At 39.2% G+C, this 26,392-nt stretch overlaps 1 protein-coding gene across 1 annotated transcript in view; it reads right to left on the reverse strand.

Annotated features, from left to right (window-relative positions):
• Positions 1-889: 889 nt before the first annotated feature.
• HAPLN4 (hyaluronan and proteoglycan link protein 4) overlaps positions 890-26,392 on the reverse strand; it is a 31,850-nt gene continuing 6,347 nt past the window's right edge. The window contains exon 5 of the mRNA XM_053700698.1: positions 890-1,248. Coding sequence (XP_053556673.1) covers positions 899-1,248 — 350 coding nt within the window. The 3' untranslated portion in view covers positions 890-898. The remainder of the gene's footprint in view (positions 1,249-26,392) is intronic.

Here is a 26,392-nt window from a genome sequence, read left to right on the forward strand (position 1 = left end):
TACACATACACACCCACTGAAAAACCTTTGTAGTGTGTTTGTTTTGTCTCCTCTGAATTTGTCAGATAAAGACAGAGGTAATTCAGCTCCTGCACTGATTTAAGTAATTACAATATAGCATGTAGAGGGTCAGACATATTGCAGTATATAGAGACATAAAATAGATATGCCCCGATTAAATAGAACTATAATTGGTGTGCAGGTGAGCCCAAGCAAAGATGCATGATATAATACATATTTATGTGCAATATATAAACGTATACATAATAAGCAAGCTTCCTCATTAAAACTAGCCTCTGCAAGACAGACGGGCATGAACATGCACTCGCTAATGTCATGTACGGCAAATAAATGTGACACAAATCCACATATGCTGGTTTAAACCATTTTGTCATTTCCTAAATGCAAATAAGTGAACTGTGTTTAATACAGCTTAGTGGGCACACTGCAGAATAGTAAGGGGGGTTTCAGGGGGCTCCCAAAAAGTTTAAAAAAATGTTATAATTTGTATATAAATTCTATATATTATATTATATAATTTTATATTACATAATCACACCCATGTTTAGCACAGATTTGTGTACTTTTAAGTATGGGGCTACAGAAAAAGCACAGTCAAAATAGCAAAATAATGAACTTAGATTGCATATTTTTTACTATGCAAAATTAGACAATTTTAGGATATATTTTATATTTTAAGCTTAATGTCCCTCTAAGACATGTTTCTTCCTGTCCTAAACATTGTATCAAAGCTTTACTTGGTTTTCATACTACCAAGTCTAATATAATATTTATATACAATAAAAGCTATATATATATATATATATATATATATATATATATATATACACATTGATATATGAAGAATATACATATTTAACATGCCCAATCATGCTGCCTAGATGTGATTAGCATTCCACTTGCTGATTCCTGCTTTTATTTTCTCATGTGTTTGGTCATTTTTCTCCCTTCTATAACAATATACACCAAACAGCTTGTACTTCTTACTAGGAAACCCCAGGTTCCTTACTCCAGGTACTAAACCACCACACCGCGCACGTGGATTCACAATGGGGTAACGAACACTGCCGTCACCCAGCCAACCAGCTTCACATTTGTCCATAAGCTGCAGCTTCCAGGCAGCATACAGTTGGCCTACTTTTGCCATTAAGTCCCCTTTGTCCTCACAAGCTTTGGCTGCCTCTTGAAAACTCATTTTACGATAGGTCTTCAGAAAGTAGACTTTACCTAGTGGAAAACACACAGCAGATTAGGTAGGAAGCAGTGTTTACATAAATGGATACTGATAAATATTAGTCCATGTAGCTAATCAAATCTCTTGCTATAGAATTACATACTAGTTAAGTCTAAACATTTATAAAACAAATTAACATCTTGTTTGCTGCAACTTCTTTTCAATAGACAAACTGTACCCACCATTTGCCTTATTGGAGCCAATCTTAGCTTGAAGGCCAGTTACAGTCATAAAGTTAGTATTAAGTGCACTGTTTTGCAGTTGCTATCTGCTAAAACCAATTAGGGATAGATATGTAGTAGTGTTATCCATGGGAAATTTGCAGGGTACATATCCAGATCTTAGAATTAGAGAATCCACAACTTTAAGAGCTACATTTCATGAAATGGTGCAGAATACATAGTAGATGAGGTTGAAAGCAGACAGAGGTTTATCAAGTTCAACCTACACAGATCCTACTGGATTTACAACAAAGGTGCTCCCACTGAGTTTAAAGGGACAGTAAAGTAAAAAAAAAATCTTTCATGATTTAAATAGGGCATGTAATTTCAAACAACTTTCCAATTTACTTTTATTACTAATTTTGCTTTGTTCTCTTGGTATTCTTAGTTGAAATCTAAATCTAGGAGGTTCATGTGCTAATTTCTTAGATCTTGAAGACTGCCTCTAATCTGAAAGCATTTTGACAGTTTTTCACCACTAGAGGGCGTTAGTTCATGTGTTTCATATAGATAACATTGAGCTCAGGCACATGAAGCTCCTAGGAGTCAGCACTGATTGGCTAAAAATGCATGTCTGTCAAAAGAACTGAAATAAGGGGGCAGTTTGCAGAGGCTTACATACAAGGTAATCTCAGAGGTAAAAAGTATATTATTATAACTGTGTTGGTTATGCAAAATTGGGGAATGGGTAACAAAAATTGATTATCTACATTTTTAAACAACAACAATTCTGGTGTTTACTGTCCCTTTAAATAGCTAACACATATAAGACAAACAATCATATCCCTGAATTTTGTTTCTAGACAGAAAGGTATCTAAGCAATTTTTAAATGTATCTAAGGTACTAGCAACAGCCAGCTATTCATTTCTTAGACAATGAGTTACACAATTTGATTGATCTTACAGGGAAAAAATATTTACATTGCTGCAGATTATATAAAATTTGCTCTAGCCTTAAAGGTAATTACTGCTCCTGCTTGAGCGTTTAACATCGCTAAAAGTTAACTTTTTGCGCATGTTGAGTAAGCTGGTATTATAAGTTGAAAGTAAAAAGTTTGCGCACAAAAAGTTAACAACAGGATATCAGATTTGCAATATCATATTCACCCCATTAAATTAAATGGAGCAGCAATGTTAATAAAACCTATACTCGCGTGTTAACCCCTAAACCGCCACAGCCCCCTACTATTTTAACCCCACTACACTATTAACCCCTAAACTGCCATATCCCCCATCGCAAACTACTCTTCTACACTATTAACCCCAAATCCGCCACATCACCCAAGACAAACTACCCCTGCTACAGTACTTAACCCCTTATTCACCAATCCCCCAAAGCAAACTACCACACTACACTATTAACCACTAATCTGCCACATCCCTCAACACAAACTACTCTGCCACACTATTAACCCCTAATCCACCACACCCCCAATGCAAACTACTCCTCTACACTACTTAACCTATAAACCGCCACATCCCTCACCGGCACTGCAATAACTCCCTAACCTATTATCCCCCTAAGCGCCACAACCCCCACCACAAAAATCCCTAATCTATTAACCCCCTAACTGCCACAACACCCTACAACAAACTACCCCCTAACCGCCACAATCCCCCCACCACAAACTACCCCCTAACATAATAACCCCCTAACCACCACAATCTCTAATAGAAAACAACCCTCTAACCTATTAACTACATAACAACTAACACCCTAAATACTCCTAACCTAAGACCCACTAAAAAATTACCAACAATAAAAAAACTACCAGTAAAAGCCCTATCCTAAAACTAAAGTCTCCTTAAAAAAGCCCCCCTAAAAAGCCCTATAATAAAACTAAGGTCCCCTTAAAAAAGCCCCCCTAAAAAGCCCTATAATAAAACTAAAGTCTCCTTTAAAAAGCCCCCCTAAAAAGCCCTATAATAAAACTAAAGTCTCCTTAAAAAAGCCCCCCTAAAAAGCCCTATAATAAAACTAAGGTCCCCTTAAAAAAGCCCCCCTAAAAAGCCCTATAATAAAACTAAAGTCTCCTTAAAAAAGCCCCCCTAAAAAGCCCTATAATAAAACTAAAGTCTCCTTAAAAAAGCCCCCCTAAAAAGCCCTATAATAAAACTAAGGTCCCCTTAAAAAAGCACCCATAAAAAGCCCTATACTAAAACTAGGGAAGTGCCCTAGATTAAGTATCACAGCTCTTTTGCAACAAAGAACCCTATGCTAAAACCAAGGTATAACAACTTTAAAAAACCTACTCTAAAAAATGAGCTAAGGCATTTGCCAGGCATTGCCCTGAAGTAATCACAGCTCTTTTGAACAAAAATAAAAAATATATATCTTTAAAAAAAATCTAAATCCCTAATCTAAAAACCCTATCCAAAAAAACTAAGCTAAAAATGCCCTGAAAAAGGCATAAGTGATTTAGCTAGTTTTGCATTTAAAAAAACAAACTATCCTAAATAAAGTCTGAGTAAAATAAACCAGTCCTAATAAAATGCCCTGAAAAGTCCATAAGTGATATAGCTCTTTAGTATTTGAAAAAAAAGCTATCCTAAAAAAATGCCCTGAAAATAGCATAAGGAATTTATTTCTTTTGCATTAAAAAAAAAGAAACCCTATACTAAAACAAATCCCCCCCCCCCCAAAAAAAAAAACTATGGCTAAACCGCAGACGTTTGTACTCACCAACTTGTATCCGGCAACTTAGGGGGGTAGCGGCGGGTCCATGGTGGCGCACTTCTGTGGTCTTCCTCCAAGCCATCAGTCCACTGGGGACGTCCTCTTCTTTTCTTCCATCTGATGCTTCTTCACCGCAGCACACTGATGATTATATAGGGTACCCTTGTATTTATATTGGCTCATCCAATAGAAAAAGCTTTTGAGTTATTGGCTGATTTGAATTAGAATTAAAAAAATCAGCCAATAGAAATGCAAGGGCACCCCTATAAATGGGGAACCTGGCATTCAATCGCCAGTGTGCTGGGGTGAAAGCATAAAGAAGCATTGATTGGAATAAAAGGAGAGGACAGCCCCAGAGGACCTTCACCTTGGATGAAGACCGAAGAGGAGCGCCACCATGGACCCGCCGCTGCCCCATGGATTCAAGTTGGTGAGTACAAACCTTTGGGCTTTAGCCTTTTTTTGCGAGGGTGTTTTTAGTATAGTTTTTTTTTTTAATGCAAAGCTTTTCAGGGCATATTTTCTAGGAAAAGCTTTTTTTTCCGTTCTTTTTTTTCAGGCTGCAAGTTAAATTACTTTTTATTTTATTATTTTACATAAAGCCATAACGTAACTGAACAGACTATGTAGCCATGCATTAACATAACCACTTAACTGAAAGGTACTTGCAGCATATATATGTATATCTAAAAAAATATATACAAAGAAAAGCAGCATTTAAAGGGACACTAAACACACATTTTTTTCTTTAATGATTCAGATAGAGCATGCAATTTTAAGCAACTTTCTAATTTACTCCTATTATCAATTTGTCTTTGTTCTCTTGCTATCTTTATTTAAAAAAGCAGGAATGTGATGCATAGGAGCCGGCCCATTTTTGGTTGAGAATCTGGGTTATGCTTTCTTATTGGTGGGTAAATGTCAGCCTCCAATAAGCAAGTGCTATCCATGGTGCTGAACCTAAAATGGGCTGGCTGCTAAGATTTACATTCATGATTTTCAAATAAAGATAGCGAGAGAATGAATAAAAATTTATAATAGGAGTAAATTAGAAAGTTGCTTAAAATTGCATGCTCTATATGAATCATGAAAGAAAAAATGTGGGTTCAGTGTCCCTTTAACAAATGTCAAAAAACAACAAATTAACACAAGATTCAGATATTAAAGTTCAACTTTTTTTAACATTCAACTCCAAGAACGAGTTCAACAAATCAGGAGAGTGCAGAGCAACTGAACGGTTTAAAGGAAAGTATATCAAACAAGCAGGGGAGGGCTGGCAGCCTAAGGCCTGGGGGGCAAATACGGTCAAGTGGCCCATTGGACCAACAAATCAGCTAACAGCCAGCAGGACCCACCACAGGCCACAGCCAGCAGGACCCACAGCCAGCAGGACTCAAAGCAAGCAGGCCCACAGCCAGCAGGACCCACCACAGGCCCCAGCCAGCAGGACCCACAGCCAGCAGGACTCAAAGCAAGCAGACCCACAGCCAGCAGGACCCGCCACAGGCCACAGCCAGCAGGACTCAAAGCAAGCAGGCCCACAGCCAGCAGGACCCACCACAGGCCACAGCCAGCAGGACCCACAGCCAGCAGGACTCAAAGCCAGCAGGACCCACCACAGGCCACAGCCAGCAGGACCCACAGCCATCAGGACTCAAAGCCAGCAGGCCCACAGCCAGCAGGACCCACCACAGGCCACAGCCAGCAGGACCCACAGCCAGCAGGACTCAAAGCCAGCAGGCCCACAGCCAGCAGGACCCACCAGGAATAACCTTTACTGAAGCCAACTGGGAATAGATAGTGCATGTTCACTTCCAATTCTTGGAATTAGAAAATGGTGCCAAATGGTGCCAAATAATGACAGTTTATTGCAAAGGTGTTTTACTAGACTTTATTTAAAATGTTGTATTGTAATCTCAAAGTGTTTACATTCCTTAAAAAATGTGGGCTGGTGGAATGTGCCAACCAGGGGATTTTTTTATCCAGGGGTTAAAGGAAAGCTTTTGAGCAGTTTTTTCTGCAATGATTTTAAACCACTGATTTTTTTTTTTAGCACATTCATTGCCTCTTTAAAAATATGGTGACCATGTAGGCTGGTAGAATTGAAGTTCTGTACACACCGGATTCACAACTAAATAAAAAACATCTAAAATTTCTACTAAACTAAATAAGCTACAGTTAGATCGATCACACATTACCTATTATTTTTCATGCTGCATGGAGTGTGTGCAGCCCTCATGTACACCTAAAGCCGTATTGCTTTCCTATTTAAATTACTAATATATAGATATATACGCATTTTACATATAGTAAAGAAGAGTCCTTTAGTTTAATCTTAATACACTGAAAGGGAAATGAAACCCAATTTTTTTCTTTCACAATTCAGATAGAGTTTACAATTTTAAACAGCTTTGCAATTTACTTATATTGTCAAACTTGCTTTGTTCTCTTGGTATAATTTATTATTATTATTATTATTATTATTATTATTATTATTATTTGTTATTTGTAGAGCAACAACATATTCTGCAGCCCTATAAACATAGGTATAATATGCATTTTTAAGAGACAAATGGGTAGGGGGCCCTACCAAGAGTTGCACTGCTGCCATTCAGCTCTCATGAAGGTGATCTATAAAGCAGCTGGGCTCATAAGCTTATGTGCTTGTTCAGGAGCAGCAATGCACTACTGGGAGATAGCGGCTGATTGGTGGCTGCATATATGCTTATTGTCATTGTCTCACCTGATGTGTTTATCTAGCTCCCAGTAGAGCAATGCTGCCCCTTCAAGAAAAGATATCAAGAAAATTAAACAAATTTGATAAAATACTGTAAGTCAAATGGAATGTTTTTTAAAACTGTATGCTCTATCTGAATCATGAAAAATTCGGTTTCATGTCCCTTAAAGTTACAGAATAATAATACTGCAAGAATGCAAATGCATTCAAAAAGCTCCACAATGTATGCACATGTTTAATAACTTAAAGGGACATGAAACCCAATTATTTATTTTAAGATTCAGATAGAGCAGACATTTTAAAAACTTTCCAATGTACTTTTATTATCAATGTTGCTTCATTTTCTTGGTATCCTTTATTGAAGGAGCAGCAATGTACTACCAGGAGCTAGCTGAACACATTGTTAAGCCAATGACAATAGATATATATGTGCAGCCACCAATAAGCAGCTAGCTTCCAGATCCTAAGCTTACCTAGGTATCTTTTTCAGCAAAGGATACCAAGAGAACTAAGCAAATTAGATAATAAAAGTAAATTGGGAAGTTGTTTAAAATTGTGTACTCTATCTGAACCATGAAAGGAAAATGATGGGTTTCATGTCCCTTTAATAAAATGCTTCAGGAAGCCTGTTTTTAGCTAATTCCTCCTAGAAACCAAGACATGAATAACTTAGTGTTATTTCAGATATGTTGTACCTGTGCTGTGTTTTTTTTCCTAACACAAATGCTTTTAAAAGATAATTTGCTTCCATATTTCCATGCAGCCCCGCTCACTAGCCCTGGGGAACACATAACTCCCATTGCAGAATTGTATGTAAATGTGCAGCCTATAGCAAGGGACTGTTACCTACAGTTACACATCACTCAGTAAAGCAATGCATAGGTGACAAATACTGCTCACTAGCCCTGGGGAACACATAACTCCCATTGCAGAATTGTATGTAAATGTGCAGCCTATAGCAAGGGACTGTTACCTACAGTTACACATCACTCAGTAAAGCAATGCATAGGTGACAAATACTGCTCACTAGCCCTGGGGAACACATAACTCCCATTGCAGAATTGTATATAAATGTGCAGCCTATAGCAAGGGACTGTTACCTACAGTTAAACATCACACAGTAAAGCAATGCATAGGTGACAAATACTGCTCACTAGCCCTGGGGTAAACATAACTCCCATTGCAGAATTGTATATAAATGTGCAGCCTAGCAAGGGACTGTTAACTACAGTTAAACATCACACAGTAAAGCAATGCATAGGTGACAAATACTGCTGCTGTGAATGGTAAAACACTGTTTTATTATTTCCCCATGTAGGATACAACATAAACTGAAATGTCTTATCCCAAAGCTTCAGCTAAAATTAAAGCTGCACAGTATTTGCTGTATTCTACATGAGGATCTTACTGCACAGCCACAGTATTAGCTGTATTCTACATGAGGATCTTACTGCACAGCCACAGTATTAGCTGTATTCTACATGAGGATCTTACTGCACAGCCACAGTATTAGCTGTATTCTACATGAGGATCTTACTGCACAGCCACAGTATTAGCTGTATTCTACATGAGGATCTTACTGCACAGCCACAGTATTAGCTGTATTCTACATGAGGATCTTACTGCACAGCCACAGTATTAGCTGTATTCTACATGAGGATCTTACTGCACAGCCACAGTATTAGCTGTATTCTACATGAGGATCTTACTGCACAGCCACAGTATTAGCTGTATTCTACATGAGGATCTTACTGCACAGCCACAGTATTAGCTGTATTCTACATGAGGATCTTACCGCACAGCCACAGTATTAGCTGTATTCTACATGAGGATCTTACTGCACAGTCACAGTATTAGCTGTATTCTAGATGAGGATCTTACTGCACAGCCACAGTATTAGCTGTATTCTACATGAGGATCTTACTGCACAGTCACAGTATTAGCTGTATTCTACATGAGGATCTTACTGCACAGCCACAGTATTAGCTGTATTCTACATGAGGATCTTACTGCACAGTCACAGTATTAGCTGTATTCTAGATGCTGAGAGCACATTTATGTACTTACTGATTAGTTGTTGGCAGGTGAATCTCAGCTATATCAGTTAGTAGAGGTGGCCAGACTGATGCAAACAGCCTTTCCCTCCATTCATTGAGACTGCGCTCTGGCTGTTTGACTAGGGATTGGGAAAGCCTACCCTAAGCCCTTCCCCCTCAGCACATGGCCTTTCAGTTTCAGTGCCATGTATGTACAGCTGCTCCCTCTGCCGGCCGCTATTAAAATTACAATTTAAAAAAAAAAAAAAGCAGCAGCCTTTTCTAACATGATTTAGGGCAGCCTGCCCCCCGGCCCAGTCCGCCCCTGCAAACAAGCTATGAAGTGTCAAATCCGTGTAGAGGAACAGACAGCATTTCATAGCACATTCAGATAAACTGGCAAATAGCTGTAACAGACCTGCACATCACACTCATTCTGTCATAGTTGTTTGCCTATTTAACAGGTCACAAAGTATGAAATGACCAGACTTTCCTTTTATAAGTAATTCTGGAGAGGAGGGAAACGAACAAGTGCTAACATATCTTGCAATATTTTTGGTCCTCCGTCCAGCGGATTTGATGGTTTACGCATCATGCTCCATTTTCTCTTGGCTCCCTCACTGCCCTAAACTGGGCTAACAAAACGGTGTTGAAGATACAGTAGCAGATCATTAATGTTGAGTGACGTGTCCTAAATGTCACCCATGAATTCCTTCCATATTAGTGAGTTACAAGTGGCAACTGAGCAGCATGAACCAGTTGTTGCATCACACGAATAAAGCAGCTGCCGGCGCATTCACATTGGAAGAGCTGAACAGCAAATGCAACAAAGACAACTCCAAGTGGATGTCTACAGCATAGAGCATTCTATCAAATGAGCAGACACTGAGCATTAACGTCCTCCATCAGTAACACAGCTGTGCTACACTCTAAGTGTCAGTGTGAACATAGCATGAAAATCCACATAAAAAGTAAATTCTTTAGAAATCATGTGGGGGCCAGACATGGTGAATAGGGTTGCCACCTTTTGCCCAGAAGATTCCTGGACACTTTCTAAAGGGGGGTGGAGGGGGCGTGGCTTCTTGCGGCCTCAAATTCAATATGAAATCAAATTTATATATTATAATATATATATATAAATAAAGCCACAGCCAGTACATTGCATAAGAACACCCTCCCTGACTTAGAGCACAGTGTACATTGTGGAAAAATAAATCTTATTACTAACCTTTCTGCAGCTTCTAAAGAGATTTTATTATACTGAGTTTGTTATACAGGAGGGTGGGCTTACAGCTGCATCATTTCCTAAGAGACAGAAAACTATGTCTGTGGCTCTTAGGAAACGATAATGTAGCTGTAAGCCCGTCCTCCTGTTTAACAAACACAGTATAGTAAAATCTACTTGGAAGCTGCAGAGAGGTTAGCATTAGTGGGGTTAGTAAGTTACAGGACCGGTCACCGGCTGCACGCACCTCTGCTCACTCACTGTCTTCTTGTCTCCTTACAACATGGCACAATCAGCACAGTGCAGGCTCAGCGCAGCAAATGCGATGGAAGTGACGTCATGTGACCCTCCTCTTCCCTCCCACATACTCAGTCTCAGAGTCCAGGCAGCACCTCCCACAAACTCTAGGCAGCGCAGGTTCCGTCTCTCCTCCTGCCGGGCTATGAGCTCCTCTGGCCAGCTGTTTGGGTTTTTTTTTAAATCTGCGGTCAGTGCTGTGCCAGCCCCAGGGGAGCTCTTAGCCCGGGGCATTTGACGGTATTTCCGGGGCACGGGACATACAGTCCCAGACCGGGATTGTCCCGGTGAAACCGGGGCAGGTAGCAGCCCTAATGGTGAAGGACAAGGTGGTTACACATAGGTACAAATCATACCTTAGTGGTGACAACAGCATCCAGATGCTAAACATTGCTCTGATCCAGGAAAGGCTTTTTTTAAGATTAGGGTTTTTTAGGATAGTTTTTTTTTTTTTTTCCAAAAAGAGCTAAATCACTTATGCCCCTTTCAGGGCATTTATTAGCTTAGGCCTAGATTTGGAGTTTGGCGTTAGCCGTGAAAACCAGCGTTAGAGGCTCCTAACGCTGGTTTTAGGCTAACTCCGGTATTTGGAGTCACTCAAAATAGGGTCTAACGCTCACTTGTCAGCCGCGACTTTTCCATACCGCAGATCCCCTTACGTCAATTGCGTATCCTATCTTTTCAATGGGATCTTTCTAACGACAAAACTCCAGCCGCAGGAAAAAAGTCAGTAGTTAAGAGCTTTCTGGGCTAACGTCGGTTCATAAAGCTCTTAACTACTGTACTCTAAAGTACACTAACACCCATAAACTACCTATGTACCCCTAAACTGAGGCCCCCCCACATCGCCGCCACTCGATTAAATTTTTTTAACCCCTAATCTGCCGACCGCCACCTACGTTATACTTATGTACCCCTAATCTGCTGCCCCTAACACCGCCGACCCCTGTATTATATTTATTAACCCCTAACCTGCCCCCCACAACTTCGCCTCCACCTGCCTACACTTATTAACCCCTAATCTGCCGAGCGGACCGCACTGCTACTATTATAAAGTTATTAACCCCTAATCCGCATCACTAACCCTATAATAAATAGTATTAACCCCTAATCTGCCCTCCCTAACATCGCCGACACCTAACTTCAAACATTAACCCCTAATCTGCCAACCGGAGCTCACCGCTACTATAATAAATGTATTAACCCCTAAAGCTAAGTCTAACCCTAACACCCCCCTAAGTTAAATATAATTGTTATCTAACGAAATTAATTAACTCTTATTAAATATATTATTCCTATTTAAAGCTAAATACTTACCTGTAAAATAAATCCTAATATAGCTACAATATAAATTATAATTACATTGTAGCTATTTTAGGATTAATATTTATTTTACAGGCAACTTTGTAATTATTTTAACCAGGTACAATAGCTATTAAATAGTTAAGAACTATTTAATAGTTACCTACTTAAAATAATAACAAAATTACCTGTAAAATAAATCCTAACCTAAGATACAATTAAACCTAACACTATACTATCATTACATGAATTAAATAAAATACCTACAATTACCTACAATTAAACCTAACACTACACTATCAATAAATAAATTAAATACAATTCCTACAAATAACTACAATGAAATAAACTAACTAAAGTACAAAAAATAAAAAAGAACTAAGTTACAAAAAATAAAAAAATATTTACAAACATAAGAAAAATATTACAACAATTTTAAACTAATTACACGTACTCTAAGCCCCCTAATAAAATAACAAAGACCCCCAAAATAACAAAATGCCCTACCCTATTCTAAATTACTAAAGTTCAAAGCTCTTTTACCTTACCAGCCCTGAACAGGGCCCTTTGCGGGGCATGCCCCAAGAAATTCAGCTCTTTTGCCTGTAAAAAAAAACATACAATACCCCCCCCCCAACATTACAACCCACCACCCACATACCCCTAATCTAACCCAAACCCCCCTTAAATAAACCTAACACTAAGCCCCTGAAGATCTTCCTACCTTGTCTTCACTCTACCAGGTTCACCGATCCGTCCTGAAGAGCTCCTCCGATGTCCTGATCCAAGCCCAAGTGGGGGGCTGAAGAGGTCCATGATCCGGCTGAAGTCTTCATCCAAGCGGGAGCTGAAGAGGTCCATGATCCGGATGAAGTCTTCTATCAATGGCATCTTCAATCTTCTTTCTTCCGGATCCATCTTGCAGACCTCCGACGCGGAACATCCTCTTCTCCCGACGCCTACTAGCCGAATGACGGTTCTTTAAGGGACGTCATCCAAGATGGCGTCCCTCGAATTCCGATTGGCTGATAGGATTCTATCAGCCAATCGGAATTAAGGTAGGAATATTCCGATTGGCGGATCCAATCAGCCAATCAGATTGAGCTGGCATTCTATTGGCTGATCGGAACAGCAAATAGAATGCAAGCTCAATCTGATTGGCCGATCGAATCAGCCAATCGGATTGAACTTGATTCTGATTGGCTGATTCCATCAGCCAATCAGAATATTCCTACCTTAATTCCGATTGGCTGATAGAATCCTATCAGCCAATCGGAATTCGAGGGACGCCATCTTGGATGACGTCCCTTAAAGGAACCGTCATTCGGCTAGTAGGCGTCGGGAGAAGAGGATGTTCCGCATCGGAGGTCTGCAAGATGGATCCGGAAGAAAGAAGATTGAAGATGCCGTTGATAGAAGACTTCATCCGGATCATGGACCTCTTCAGCTCCCGCTTGGATTAAGACATCAGCCGGATCATGGACCTCTTCAGCCCCCCGCTTGGGCTTGGATCAGGACATCGGAGGAGCTCTTCAGGACGGATCGGTGAACCTGGTAGGGTGAAGACAAGGTAGGAAGATCTTCAGGGGCTTAGTGTTAGGTTTATTTAAGGGGGGTTTGGGTTAGATTAGGGGTATGTGGGTGGTGGGTTGTAATGTTGGGGTGGGGGGGTATTGTATGTTTTTTTTTTACAGGCAAAAGAGCTGAATTTCTTGCAAAGGGCCCTGTTCAGGGCTGGTAAGGTAAAAGAGCTTTGAAATGTAGTAATTTAGAATAGGGTAGGGCATTTTGTTATTTTGGGGGTCTTTGTTATTTTATTAGGGGGCTTAGAGTAGGTGTAATTAGTTTAAAATTGTTGTAATATTTTTCTTATGTTTGTAAATATTTTTTTATTTTTTGTAACTTAGTTCTTTTTTATTTTTTGTACTTTAGTTAGTTTATTTCATTGTAGTTATTTGTAGGAATTGTATTTAATTTATTTATTGATAGTGTAGTGTTAGGTTTAATTGTAGGTAATTGTAGGTATTTTATTTAATTAATTTAATGATAGTATAGTGTTAGGTTTAATTGTAACTTAGGTTAGGATTTATTTTACAGGTAATTTTGTTATTATTTTAAGTAGGTAACTATTAAATAGTTCTTAACTATTTAATAGCTATTGTACATGGTTAAAATAATTACAAAGTTGCCTGTAAAATAAATATTAATCCTAAAATAGCTACAATGTAATTATAATTTATATTGTAGCTATATTAGGATTTATTTTACAGGTAAGTATTTAGCTTTAAATAGGAATAATTTATTTAATAAGAGTTAATTAATTTCGTTAGATAACAATTATATTTAACTTAGGGGGGTGTTAGTGTTAGGGTTAGACTTAGCTTTAGGGGTTAATACATTTATTATAGTAGCGGTGAGCTCCGGTCGGCAGATTAGGGGTTAATAATTGAAGTTAGGTGTCGGCGATGTTAGGGAGGGCAGATTAGGGGTTAATACTATTTATTATAGGGTTAGTGATGCGGATTAGGGGTTAATAACTTTATTATAGTAGCGCTCAGGTCCGCTCGGCAGATTAGGGGTTAATAAGTGTAGTTAGGTGGAGGCGACGTTGGGGGGGGGGCAGATTAGGGGTTAATAAATATTATATAGGGGTCGGCGGTGTTAGGGGCAGCAGATTTGGGGTACATAAGGATAATGTAAGTAGCGGCGGTTTACGGAGCGGCAGATTAGGGGTTAAAAATAATATGCAGGGGTCAGCGATAGCGGGGGCGGCAGATTAGGGGTTAATAAGTGTAAGGTTAGCGGTGTTTAGACTCGGGGTACATGTTAGGGTGTTAGGTGCAGACGTAGGAAGTGTTTCCCCATAGCAAACAATGGGGCTGCGTTAAGAGCTGAACGCGGCTTTTTTGCAGGTGTTAGGTTTTTTTTCAGCTCAAACAGCCCCATTGTTTCCTATGGGGGAATCGTGCACGAGCACGTTTTTGAGGCTGGCCGCTTGCGTAAGCAACTCTGGTATCGAGAGTTGAAGCTGCGTTAAATATGCTCTACGCTCCTTTTTTGGAGCCTAAAGCAGCCTTTTTGTGGACTCTCAATACCAGAGTTATTTTTATGGTGCGGCCAGAAAAAAGCCAGCGTTAGCTACGCGGGTCGTTACCGACAAAACTCCAAATCTAGGCCTTAGTTTTTTTAGGAAAGGGTTTTTTAGATCATGTTTTTTTTAGATCAGGATTTTTTTAGATCAGGATTTTTTAAAGATATTTTTTTTTATTTTAGTGCAATGTGAGCTGTGATTACTTCAGGGTAACGCCAGAGCAATTTTTAGAGTAGATTTTTTAAAGATAGGTTCTTTTTGGGGGGGGGTATTTTGGTTTTAGTATAGATTTTGTTGTTGCAAAAGAGCTGTGATTACTTCAACTAGGGCACTGCTCAACAAATGCACTTTTCAGGGCATTTTTTAGAATAGGTTTTCATTTTAGTAAAAGTTTTTTAGGGGGAGCTATTTAAGGGGACTTTAGTTTTAGGATAGGAATTTTACTGGTAGTTTTTTATTATTGGTATTTTTTTGGTAATGGTAGTGTTTTCTTTATTTTATTTTTTAACAGTGGGTTTTAGGTTAGGGCTCTTGGGGGGTTTAGCTGTTAGGAGATTAATAGGTTAGGGTAGTTTGCGATTGGGGGTAGTTTGCAGTGTTTTTTGGCAGTTAGGGGATTAATAGGTTATTGGGAATTTTGCAGTGGGGGTAGTGACAGTTTTGGGGTTAAGTAGAGTAGGGAGTTTATGCTATAGGGGTAGTGGCGGTTTAGGGGTTAAGTAGAGTAGGGAGTTTATTACTATGGATGGTAGTAGTAGTTTACGGGTTAAGTAGAGTAGGGAGTTTATTGAGGTGGGGTAGTGGAAGTTTAGAGGTTACTATTGTAGGGGGTGGATAGTGGAAGTGGAAAACCTTTTTTCTGTTTATTTAGTGCAACTTTTTTCTCAGTCCAAACTCTATGCAAACTTTCAAGTTGTGTAAAAAGTTTGACTGTAAAATGTGATTGTGCTAGAGTGATCGCATTTACTTTCAACCTGTAATGCATGTGTCAGGGGCCATTGAAAGTATAGGGAGCGTAAATTATGGCGAATTCATGCAAACTCTTGGTTATTTAAATACCGCTCCACTTGTAATACAGAGTTTGACAAAAAAAAATACCACAATCTCGCAATCACGTTTGCGCTTCTCATGCAAGTGATCACCCTCCACCCAGTATCGCTGATAGGCATTTTACTATACATCGCAATTGGTGGTGATGCTAGCGAAATATTCCAAGCAGCATCAGCACTGACATTGGCGATGTAAAGTAAAGGATCCCTTTTTAAATATATTGCATTGAGTCTAAAAATAAATATACATATGTACCCCTTAACTGACGTAACCCACAACCGCAAACTAACCCTTCACTACGTAATCCTTAATAATTTTAAAAAACTTCCTAACCTATTAACCCCTATACTGCCAATAGCCCACCACAATAAACTTCCTAACCTATTAACCCCTCTGGCGCCAATAGTTCACCGCAGTAAACTTCCTAACCTATTAACCCCTATACCACTATAAATCCCAAATCGCAAACTACCCCTACACTATTTAACTGCTATACCTCCATAATCACCCATCGCAAACACCCCTAACCTATTAACCTCTAAATTGCCACAACCCCCCAATGCTTAACACCCCCTAATCTATTCACTCCTAAACTGCCACATACCCCAATGCAAACACCCCCAACCTATTAACCCCTAAACATGCGCAACCCCCAATGCAAACACCCCCTTACCTATAAACCCCTTAACCTTCCACAACCTCCCAACGTCTAGCCGATAAAACCCACAACCACAAACTAACCCTTCACTACTTAAACCCTAAATCCTCAATCGCCCACTGCAATAAACTTCCTAACCGATTGACTCCTATACCGCCAATAGCCCACCACAATAAACTTCCTAACCTATTAACCCCTATACCGCCATAACCCCCACCGCAAACCACCCCTACACAACTTAACCGCTATACCGCCATAACCATCCAATGCTACCCCAAAACTGCCACAACCCCCAACACAAATACTGCCTAACCTATTAAGCCCTAACCTTCCATGACTCCCTAATACAAACACTCCCCCTAACCTATTAACCACTAAACCGCCACAACACCTGAACACAAACTAACCCTACACTTCTTAGCTACCTAACAGCTAACCCCCCCCCAAGACCCCTAACCTTACATCCCCTAAGTTACACAAAAAGTTACTTTAGCAAAACCCCTTGGAAGGGCTTTTTGTAGGGCATTGTCCTAAAGTGGCTTAGCTCTTTTTCTAAAAAAAAAAAACAACATTCTACAATACACATTTAGGGGTTAATTGAAATTATATATTTACTGTATGTTTAAAATAATAAAATGAACAAGCAAAAATAACTACATTTTAAATTATATACAATACTTAAAATAATATGCAATAATATGTGCTGTGGAATCTGTTGGCACTTTATAAATAAAGAATAATAATAATAATTATACATTACAATGCAGTTAATTTTAACATCCTAAATTCTAAAATGGCCAAGTATGTTTGTCCAACGCAGTCATGTGCAGTATAGACTGCGCAAGACAAACATACCTGGCCTTAACCCCTTAATGACCAGCGCGAGGATGGCACTGGTCATTAAGCCCTGGGCCTCTCTCTGCGAGTGGGGCAGTGCAGAAATAATCTTGAAGAGGTACCGATCAATGGGGGTCTGGGAGGGTTAGGAGGGAGGCGGGTAGGCCCATTGCTGCAGAAAAAAAACTGTTGGGAGGGGGGAATGAGGGAGAGGAGATCCGAGTGGATGGGGGGATCAGAGGGTAGGGAAAGGTTCTTGGAGGGAGAGGTGGGTAAATGAGGGAGGGGGGAGGGAGTTGGACACATTTAGGCCCATGTACACGGCTTTGAGACTAGTTCCATATAAATGTAGCGACATAGCTCCAATAGTTATAACAGGGAGGTGTTTTTTTGTATACTTTACTAGTCAGGTAGATTTCAGACATAATGTAGGTGCAAAATAGTTAACACAGAGAAAAAATGAACCTCTCACAATCTAAAACCAAAAAGGTCTTTATGACGGTATATATGTGCAGCCAGCATTCAGCAGCTAGCTCCCACCTCCTTTGACTACCTAGGTATGTTTTTCAACAAATGATAACAAGAGACAAAGCAACTTAACTAATAGCAATAAACTGTAAAGTTGTGTAAAAGTGTATGCTCTATCTAAATAATGAAAGAAAATATTTGGGTCATTTCCTGTTAACAATACAATTTTTTTCCTCTGTATTTTTGTGTGAATGGTTCAATTATTCGTTTTGTATGATTTTTAAAATTATCATTTTCATTGTGCAGTTTTGTAATGTATGCATCTCCCTCCCATACGAAAATGCAGTAAACGTCCCTTAGCGAGACATCATATTTTCAGGGTAAAAAGCGGTTTACATAATTCTACCAGGGAAATAGAAGTACTGTAGCATTCTTAGAGGTAAAATAAGCAAGCATGCTCCACATATTTAAGAAACTAAAACTGATTATTTTATTTTCTCCACTACCTCAAAGACAGACACTCGCTTGTTTGGGGTGATTGTCAGTCATTCTCTAGCGCAATTTGTTGGTCTAGTGCAGGGAGCAGAATTGCACAAGAATCTGATTGCTTGTGAACTTGTCTGCCTGCAGGGATAATACATGTACACCTTAGAGAATCTTGTCAGCCCAGAGACCTTTTGTATATTAAAAGTCATTTTAATTCCAATTTACTTTATTTAACATGTGTTTTATTCTTTTGGTATCCTTTGTTGACGGGAGAAGCAATGCACTTCTGGTATTTAACTGAACACTATGGGGCCAAATTATCATTGTGCGAGCGGACATGATTTGATATACGCTCTCTGCATTTATCATTGCACCAGCAGTTCTTGTGAACTGCTGGGTCAATACCGCCCCCTGCAGATTAGCGGTCAATCGGCCACTAGCAGGGGGTGTCAATAAACCCGATCGTATTCGATCTGGTTGATTTCTGGCGATGTCTGTTCGCCGCCTCAGAGCATGTGGACAGGTTATGGAGCAGCGGACTTTAGAAACACGGGGCATCAAGCTCCATACGGAGCTTGATAAATATGCTCCTTTGAGTGAGCCAATTACAAAAGGCATATATGTGCAGCCATCAATCAGCAGCAAGCTCACTATAGTGCATAATGCTGCTTCTCAGCCTACCTAGAAATGTTTTTCACAAAGGATTACAAGAGAACAGAGCAAAATAAATATAAAAAAGTCAATTTTGAATTCTAACTTTACTGCCTCTTTAATATATTTCCAATTACTTGTAATATCAGCTGCAGAGTATAAAATGTATAGGAAATTGTTCCTTTAAGTAAATTTTGTATATGAAATAGCCATTGTATATATAACCTGTCCAAATGGGCTAAATTTGCAGGGAGCACAGATCTCCTTATCTTATCACTCTCTGTAAACACTAAGGCCTCTATTTAGCAAGGTCTGGCGGCCCTGTTCAGACAGTGCGGATCAGGTCCGCCAGACCTCGCTGAATACGGAGAGCAATACGCTCTCCGTATTCAGCATTGCACCAGCAGCTCACAAGAGCTGCTGGTGCAACGCTGCCCCCTGCAGACTCGCGGCCAATGGGCCGCCAGCAGGGGGGTGTCAATCAACCCGATCTTACTCGATCGGGTTGATTTCCGGACAGGTTATGGAGCAGCGGTCTTTGTGACCGCTGCTTCATAACTGCTGTTTCTGGTGAGTCTGAAGACTCGCCAGAAACACGGGCCGTCAAGCTCCTTTCGGAGTTTGATAGATAGGCCCCTAAGGGATCCTTTATCTTATCTACTCCGTATTACAAGCGCACGTAAATGTGTGCTGGTATTACAAGTCAGGTGCAATGTGAACTCGACCTCACGTTCGCATTGCCTGGAGGCCTTGCACTCAGGAGAGTGTTCTTCCATCGGCTCCAATGGGAACCTTGTTTTCATGCCGTGACACACGGCAAACCACCTAGTGCAGAGCAGGGGGCAAATCACGCAGCAGTGGGCAGCAAAATAAAAATATATAAGTATATGAATATATTCATACATATTTGTGTTTTTATGTGTACATAAATATATATGTATATAGTCATATACAGTATATTTAGAGTAAAAACACAATCCCCTATTCACCTCTATGAAAAGGCACTTTCAGTGCTATTTTTCTTCTTACACCCCACATCTCCTCACTTTAACCACTTACAACTGCTTTGTGCCGTTTTTTTATTTAAAAAAAAAAAAAGATTCTCATCTTAATTTTTAATTTCACAGAACTCTCCTCTTTACTTTGGTGGCAATTGAGGCAACTTTTAATTTTCAACCAGAAGTCTGACCTTTGGTTAATTGCGCTTAGAGCAAAGTGAAACCTCAAGCTCGCGGGTGCATTAACCAGTCACTTGTAATGGCTGGTTATTTAACGTGCGCCCGTAAACAGGCAAATTTGCCCCTTTACGGGCGCACGTTAAGATAACGCTCCACTCATAATCTAGCCCTAAATACTAAGTATTCAAAGTGAGGTTAATCAATATTTTTGACCCTATTAACTATTTCATCACTTTAACATCCAAATGTTAGTACAATATTTTTTGTGTTATATATTGTGTATGGTTGTGTGATAAATATAAACTCAACCATGCTTAGGGAAATATATAGCTGTCATTTAAAATATGATTATGTTTCGTTGCTGAACATTAAAACTTTTTATTTGTGACATTTTTGTGTTTAATGTAAGACAGGGGACATCTTTGAAAATAATGGGAAAAATGTTATTTTTTAAATTACTAGATTCTCTGGACCAGATTACTAATGGAGCGCAAGCGATATCAGGTTATCGAGATCATTGGCCCGCAGGTTAATTGCGCTGGTATTATAAGTTGAAAGTAAACGCAATCGCTTGAGCGCAATTCAAGTTCACACTCGTCGGGTTAGCAAGTCCTCAGAACTGTGGTTAACTGTTTTGCTAAACATAAACTCTAACAAAACACATCAAAAATACAATACAAAGTACAGTTACACTGTCTAATAAACATTATTAAAAAAATTGCATAAAAAAGATATAAGGGCTCAAAGATATGAGGTTTCAGATGCAAAGGGCTTTAACATTGAGATGGATATGTATATATATATATATATATAAATAAATGTCTATATATGTGTACATATGTATTTATGTATTTATATGTGTAAATATGTGACTCCTGTCAGGGGCCCAATGGTCTAGGGGGGCCCCATGAGGCAAGAACTAAAAAAAAAAAAAAAAAAAAGATTTTTTTTTTTTTAAAATTTTGGCAGCCACCAGTGGGTACTACAGCAGAGTGCTAATTGAGCATGGGAAATGTTATTACAATGAGTAAAGTATTAGCATTTGAGAGGATTTCTGATGGTGCACTAAACCACTATGCACAGTGTGAGACAGACTTGGCACTTTGTTTGTAGAGTGTGTGCCTGAGTCAGACGGCTGATCACTTTCATTTGCAGAGGAGGTAGGAATTACTTAGCAAATTTTTTTTATTTCTTTGTGCAATTTAAGATTGTAACTTCAGTGTGGTAGTAGTTGTATGGTGGGGCCAGGGGTCCATTAAAAACACATTTTTTAGCAGCAGTGTATTTATGATTATTTGACAATGCTGTAGAAATTCTATATTTAAAACCATGCAGAAATGTTTCTTCCTCAATACACATATGATATATATTAAATTCCAGTTTACTGCCCCTTTATGCAAGGACTTTCCAGATACAAGGAGGCATTTTATCTAAGATTTTTACATCTGCATAACATGTTATACTCTCAGACTAAGATTGCTCAGTGTTGGAAATGAGACAGGTTAACTTAAAACTCTTCAGTTTACTCTACAGCTGAATTAAATTTGAAATGCATACCAACAATCTTAAATCCTGCATTTAACCAGATCTAATGGCATGAGTACCACAGCTTATGGTTCCACCAAGACCATATAGAGTACAGAATTTTCAAAATCCACAAGTACAGCTGACAGATGGGAACATTTGTACACTATATTTGAAGTGGTGCTCTTGGTTGGGGAAAATGGAGAAAATATCAAACAAACATATGTAAACCTTTTAAAAATACTTTTCTTCATCTAGCCATCTACCCAGATCATTAACGTACAATTTTGAATTCACATAATTATTTTTGTTTGCACATTTACAAATATGATTCTTTAAAAAGTGATCTCTTAATTTCTGCATTTTTTTATCATGCATGTCACACACTGTTGATTTAGGGGATGCAAGGTGCATAAATGTTTCCTACTGTGAGTGTTTCTGTGGGTGTCTGTGTTTATGTCTTTGTGCTTTTGTTTGTGTCTCTATGAGTGTGTATGTATTTTTTTTCTGTTGGTATCTCTGTGAGGGTGGGTGTGTATGTCTTTGTGCATTTTCTGTGGATGTCTGTGAGGGTGTGTGCATATGTCTTTGAGCTTTTTCTATGGGTGTCTCTGTGAGGGTGGACGTGTGTTTGTCTTTGTGTATTTTCTCTGGATGCCTCTGTGAGGGTGGGTGTATATGTCTGTGTTTTCTGTGGATGTCTCTGTGAGGGTGTGTGTGTGTGTGTGTGTGTGTGTGTATGTATGTCTGTGTTTTCTGTGGATGTCTCTGTGAGGGTGTGTATTTTCTGTGGGTGTCTCTGTGAGGGTGTGTGTATGTCTTTGTGTGTTTTCTGTGGATGTCTCAGTGAGGGTGTGTATGTATGTCTTTTTGTGTTTTTTGTGGGTGTCTCTGTGTGTGTGTGTGTCTGTGTGTGTGTATGTCTTTGTATGTTTTCTGAGGCTGTCTCTGTTGGTGTTTCCTTGGGTGTATGTGCAAGTTTGAGTTTGTGTGTGTCCATTGTCTGTTCATTTTTAGGACATTTTGATCTTACTATTGATTATTCACATCTTTCTACAGACTTTGAGACTAATGAGACCTTTCCGGAAGTCACCAATCTACCATTTAACCTTTAAATTATTGTTTAGGCAGTTCAGGGCCCTTCCTTTCAGCCACTGCATGCTGTTGTCATCATTTACTTGGTATCTTCCTTTACAAAAAGATAATCAGAACTCCATATTTTGTTTCCTAAATCTCCTTTTTTTTTTTTTACAAAACTGTAGTTTACCTCATTACTTGTCAGGTCAATGTAAACAAGTGCTAAGTGTCTGTTTGGGTGTCTGTGTCTGAGTTTCTTTGCGTGTTTGCTAGAGTGTCTATATGTGAATTCTTATGTGTGAGTGTGTGTGTGTGTGTATGTTACTACCTTTACAACATTTCCAAGTTTAAATAGACACTTAAGAATAAAGTGCATATAAGTTTTAGTCACTTGGTCAAAAATTGCACATGTCAAAGGAGGGGGGGGGGGGCCTGATCAATGGTTAAGTCAGGGGCCCCAAAATGTCTAGTGGCGGCCCTGTATATATATATATATATATATATATATATATATATATATATATGTGCATTTGAGCCCTTTGCAGTTAAGTAGATGAAAACATGTAATAACATATTTATGCAATATTCATATTTAATAAAGTGTTATACTGCGTATTTACTGTAAACATTTCACATTCCAATGTTCTGCAACAAATATGTTCTATGTATTATAGATATACCTATATAAATAAATATATATAAATATATATATATATATATATATATATATATATATGTATATATCTATATATAATCATTGATATATAGGTATATATATATATATATATATATATATATATATATAGAACGAGAGGGTGAGTACCATGCTCCTGTTCCAGATTTGCAGTATTACTATAGATCACTTATGGCTATTAGCTGTGATTGAAGATATTATGAACATGAACATATGCACAAACTGACAACACGCACACACCATGAATATGTTTGTTTTAACCTGTTCTGGACTTTTAACTTCTATGAGGTGGTATTTCTGGGAGACGTCCCGCAATTATATCATAATAGGTGGACCCTTTATTGTTTTTATGGTCAGGTTTTATATAAGGCTTGCTCAATATTTATTTGCTATTCAAATATTTTTGGATCTATTGCGATGTGTATTTTATCATGTGTAACATTCAAGTGTATCTAAACATTCTGAGTTATTGAACGTATATTTGTAGCTATTCATATACCGCACTAAACACCCACTTCCTACACGTTTATTTTCTGGATATTTGCATATTCTCAGGACATTTGTCCTGATTCTTATAATAAATAGTATATATTTTTTATGAAATTGATATTTTTTATGAGTTATTTTGGATCTGAATAATCCTAAATATTTAAACAATTATTTTCACAAATATTTATATGTATAACATTTATTAATCACTTATTGTTATAAAACCCGCTTTGATCGCCCTCCTGTGTGTTTTTTGTGTTTTTTTATGAATCCTACTTAACATTTCCTACCGCATGCTAACAGGAATAACAATGCGGTCCTGGAACAGCACCAACCCAACCAGCTCCGTGAGGTGCGACCACTCTGACTGGTAAGAACTTAAAGATATCCAGGCTGCCCGGCTCTCGGGCCAACCTTCTTTTATGTACTTAATAACTTCTTAGAGATCTGTATCTAAATGTGTCTCCTTCCTTATTTGCTCTAGCTTCCCTGACGAAATGGATTTGGATGCCAGAACTGAATCTACATACACTTTCACATCTGATTCTGTTGAAGATTCTCCAGCAGCAGACAGCGGGAGCCTGGAAAGTGTATCTGCCACTACCAGTTGTTTCCCCGGCACATGCACTGCCTGAACGTTGAACCTAAGCAGCCTCATCAGAAGTCTCTGTCCTCTTAGGGGTGTTTTGTCAATATCATAGGAGTTGATTAGAGGGACTAGCAGTTTATGGTCAGTCTCCAGAGTAAACTTCTCTAAACCCACTAGGTAATGCTAGAAGCGCTCACAGGCCCAAAATGCAGCCAGGCACTCTTTCTCAATTTTGGCGTATTTTGACTCAGCAGCCATTAGTGTACGGGAACAGTACGCGATGGGCTGTAGTTTGTTCTCATTCAGCTGCAGTAGGGCGGCCCCAAACCCATAACTGCTCGCATCAGCTCTAACCACAGTCATTTTAGAAGGGTCATAGAACCCCAACACTGGGGAATACCCCAGCAGGGACTTGACCTGAACAAAAGCTTCTCCCTGTGAAGGTCCCCAGACCCAAGCAACATTTTTCTTCAACAACTCTATGATAGGGTGTAGTACTGTGGATAAATCTGGAAGGAACCTGCCCACATCATTCACAAGGCCCAATATTTGTCTCAGCTCATGTACATCAGAAGGACTTTTCATCTGTTCAATAGCAAGGATTTTAACAGGGTCTGGCTTGATGCCATCTCAATTGATGATATGACCAAAGTAACATAAATCAGCCTTTCTAAAATGGCATTTCTCCTTATTTAATTTCAGCCCAGACTCTCTAATGGTCTACAGCACACAGCTCAATCGCTGATCATGTTCTTCCAATGTAGACCCATACACTAAAATGTCGTGCAAGACGAGTGCCGTGCCCTTGTGGTCCCTTAGGAGAGAACTCATCTCTCTTTTAAAGATTTCAGGAGCAGAGGATATCCCGAAGGGGTCTGCAGAAGCAAAACCGACCTTCCGGTGTAATGAAAGTGGATGTAAACTCACTGATAGTCGACAGTCACAACTGCTTTATCATCCAAAAATAGCATAAGTTTAAGTCATCAATTTTGTAAAAACATAATATTATATCGATATATATACCTCTATAACTAAAAACGTCTTGCTTTCTCCCTCCGCCCGCCATTTTGTTCCGCTTTTCTTACAGTGATTGACATTTGCCTAAACTAATAATTTGGCGTACCCCGTGGCGTCCAGCCCCTTTTTCTTAACGTCATTGTGAATTTATGCGCATGTGTCTTTTATAAGCGCATGCATAAAACAACTTCAGCTGGCTTTCGAAGCTTTGATAACATACCCGCTAGCAACGCATGCGCACAAAGATTTGAAGTCACGATTGCGAGTTTAGAAACGCATGCGCAATTCAGGAAGTCTAGAGTACACGCATGCGCATATTCGGCACTAAATTAGAAGCGCATGCGCACAAAAAGGAGCCATCATGAACGCGCAAGGGTAATACGTCAGAGAACGGGTGGGACCGCTCCAGACGTTATGCGCTGAAAAGAAGGGAAATTATGGATGGGAGGAGCTCTGCCTGAAAACGGAGACGAGTTACAAACGTAAATATTAACTTATTTTTTCTACATTTAAAGAAAAAAAGTATGCGGTATTAATAAAAGAGTGCATAAGAACAGATTTCGAAGGTCAATATGTTAAAAATTTACATCCACTTGAAGGTAGTCAGTTTGCAGCACTTTGGATCTAGCGGTATCTGCCAGAATCCGCTGGAAGCATCCAGTGTAGAGAAGAACTTCGTCCCAGCCAATTTCGGAGCTATGTCTTCAAGTGTCGGCAGCACATATCTCCCTCTCTTCACCGCCTCATTCAGCCTTTTCAAGTCTATGCAGATGCGTTCCTTCCCGTTTTTCTTCGCAACAGGCACAATGGGGGCACACCAGTCAGTTGCTTCA

The sequence above is a fragment of the Bombina bombina genome, chromosome 2, assembly GCF_027579735.1.
Source record: "Bombina bombina isolate aBomBom1 chromosome 2, aBomBom1.pri, whole genome shotgun sequence".
Lineage (NCBI taxonomy): Eukaryota > Metazoa > Chordata > Amphibia > Anura > Bombinatoridae > Bombina > Bombina bombina.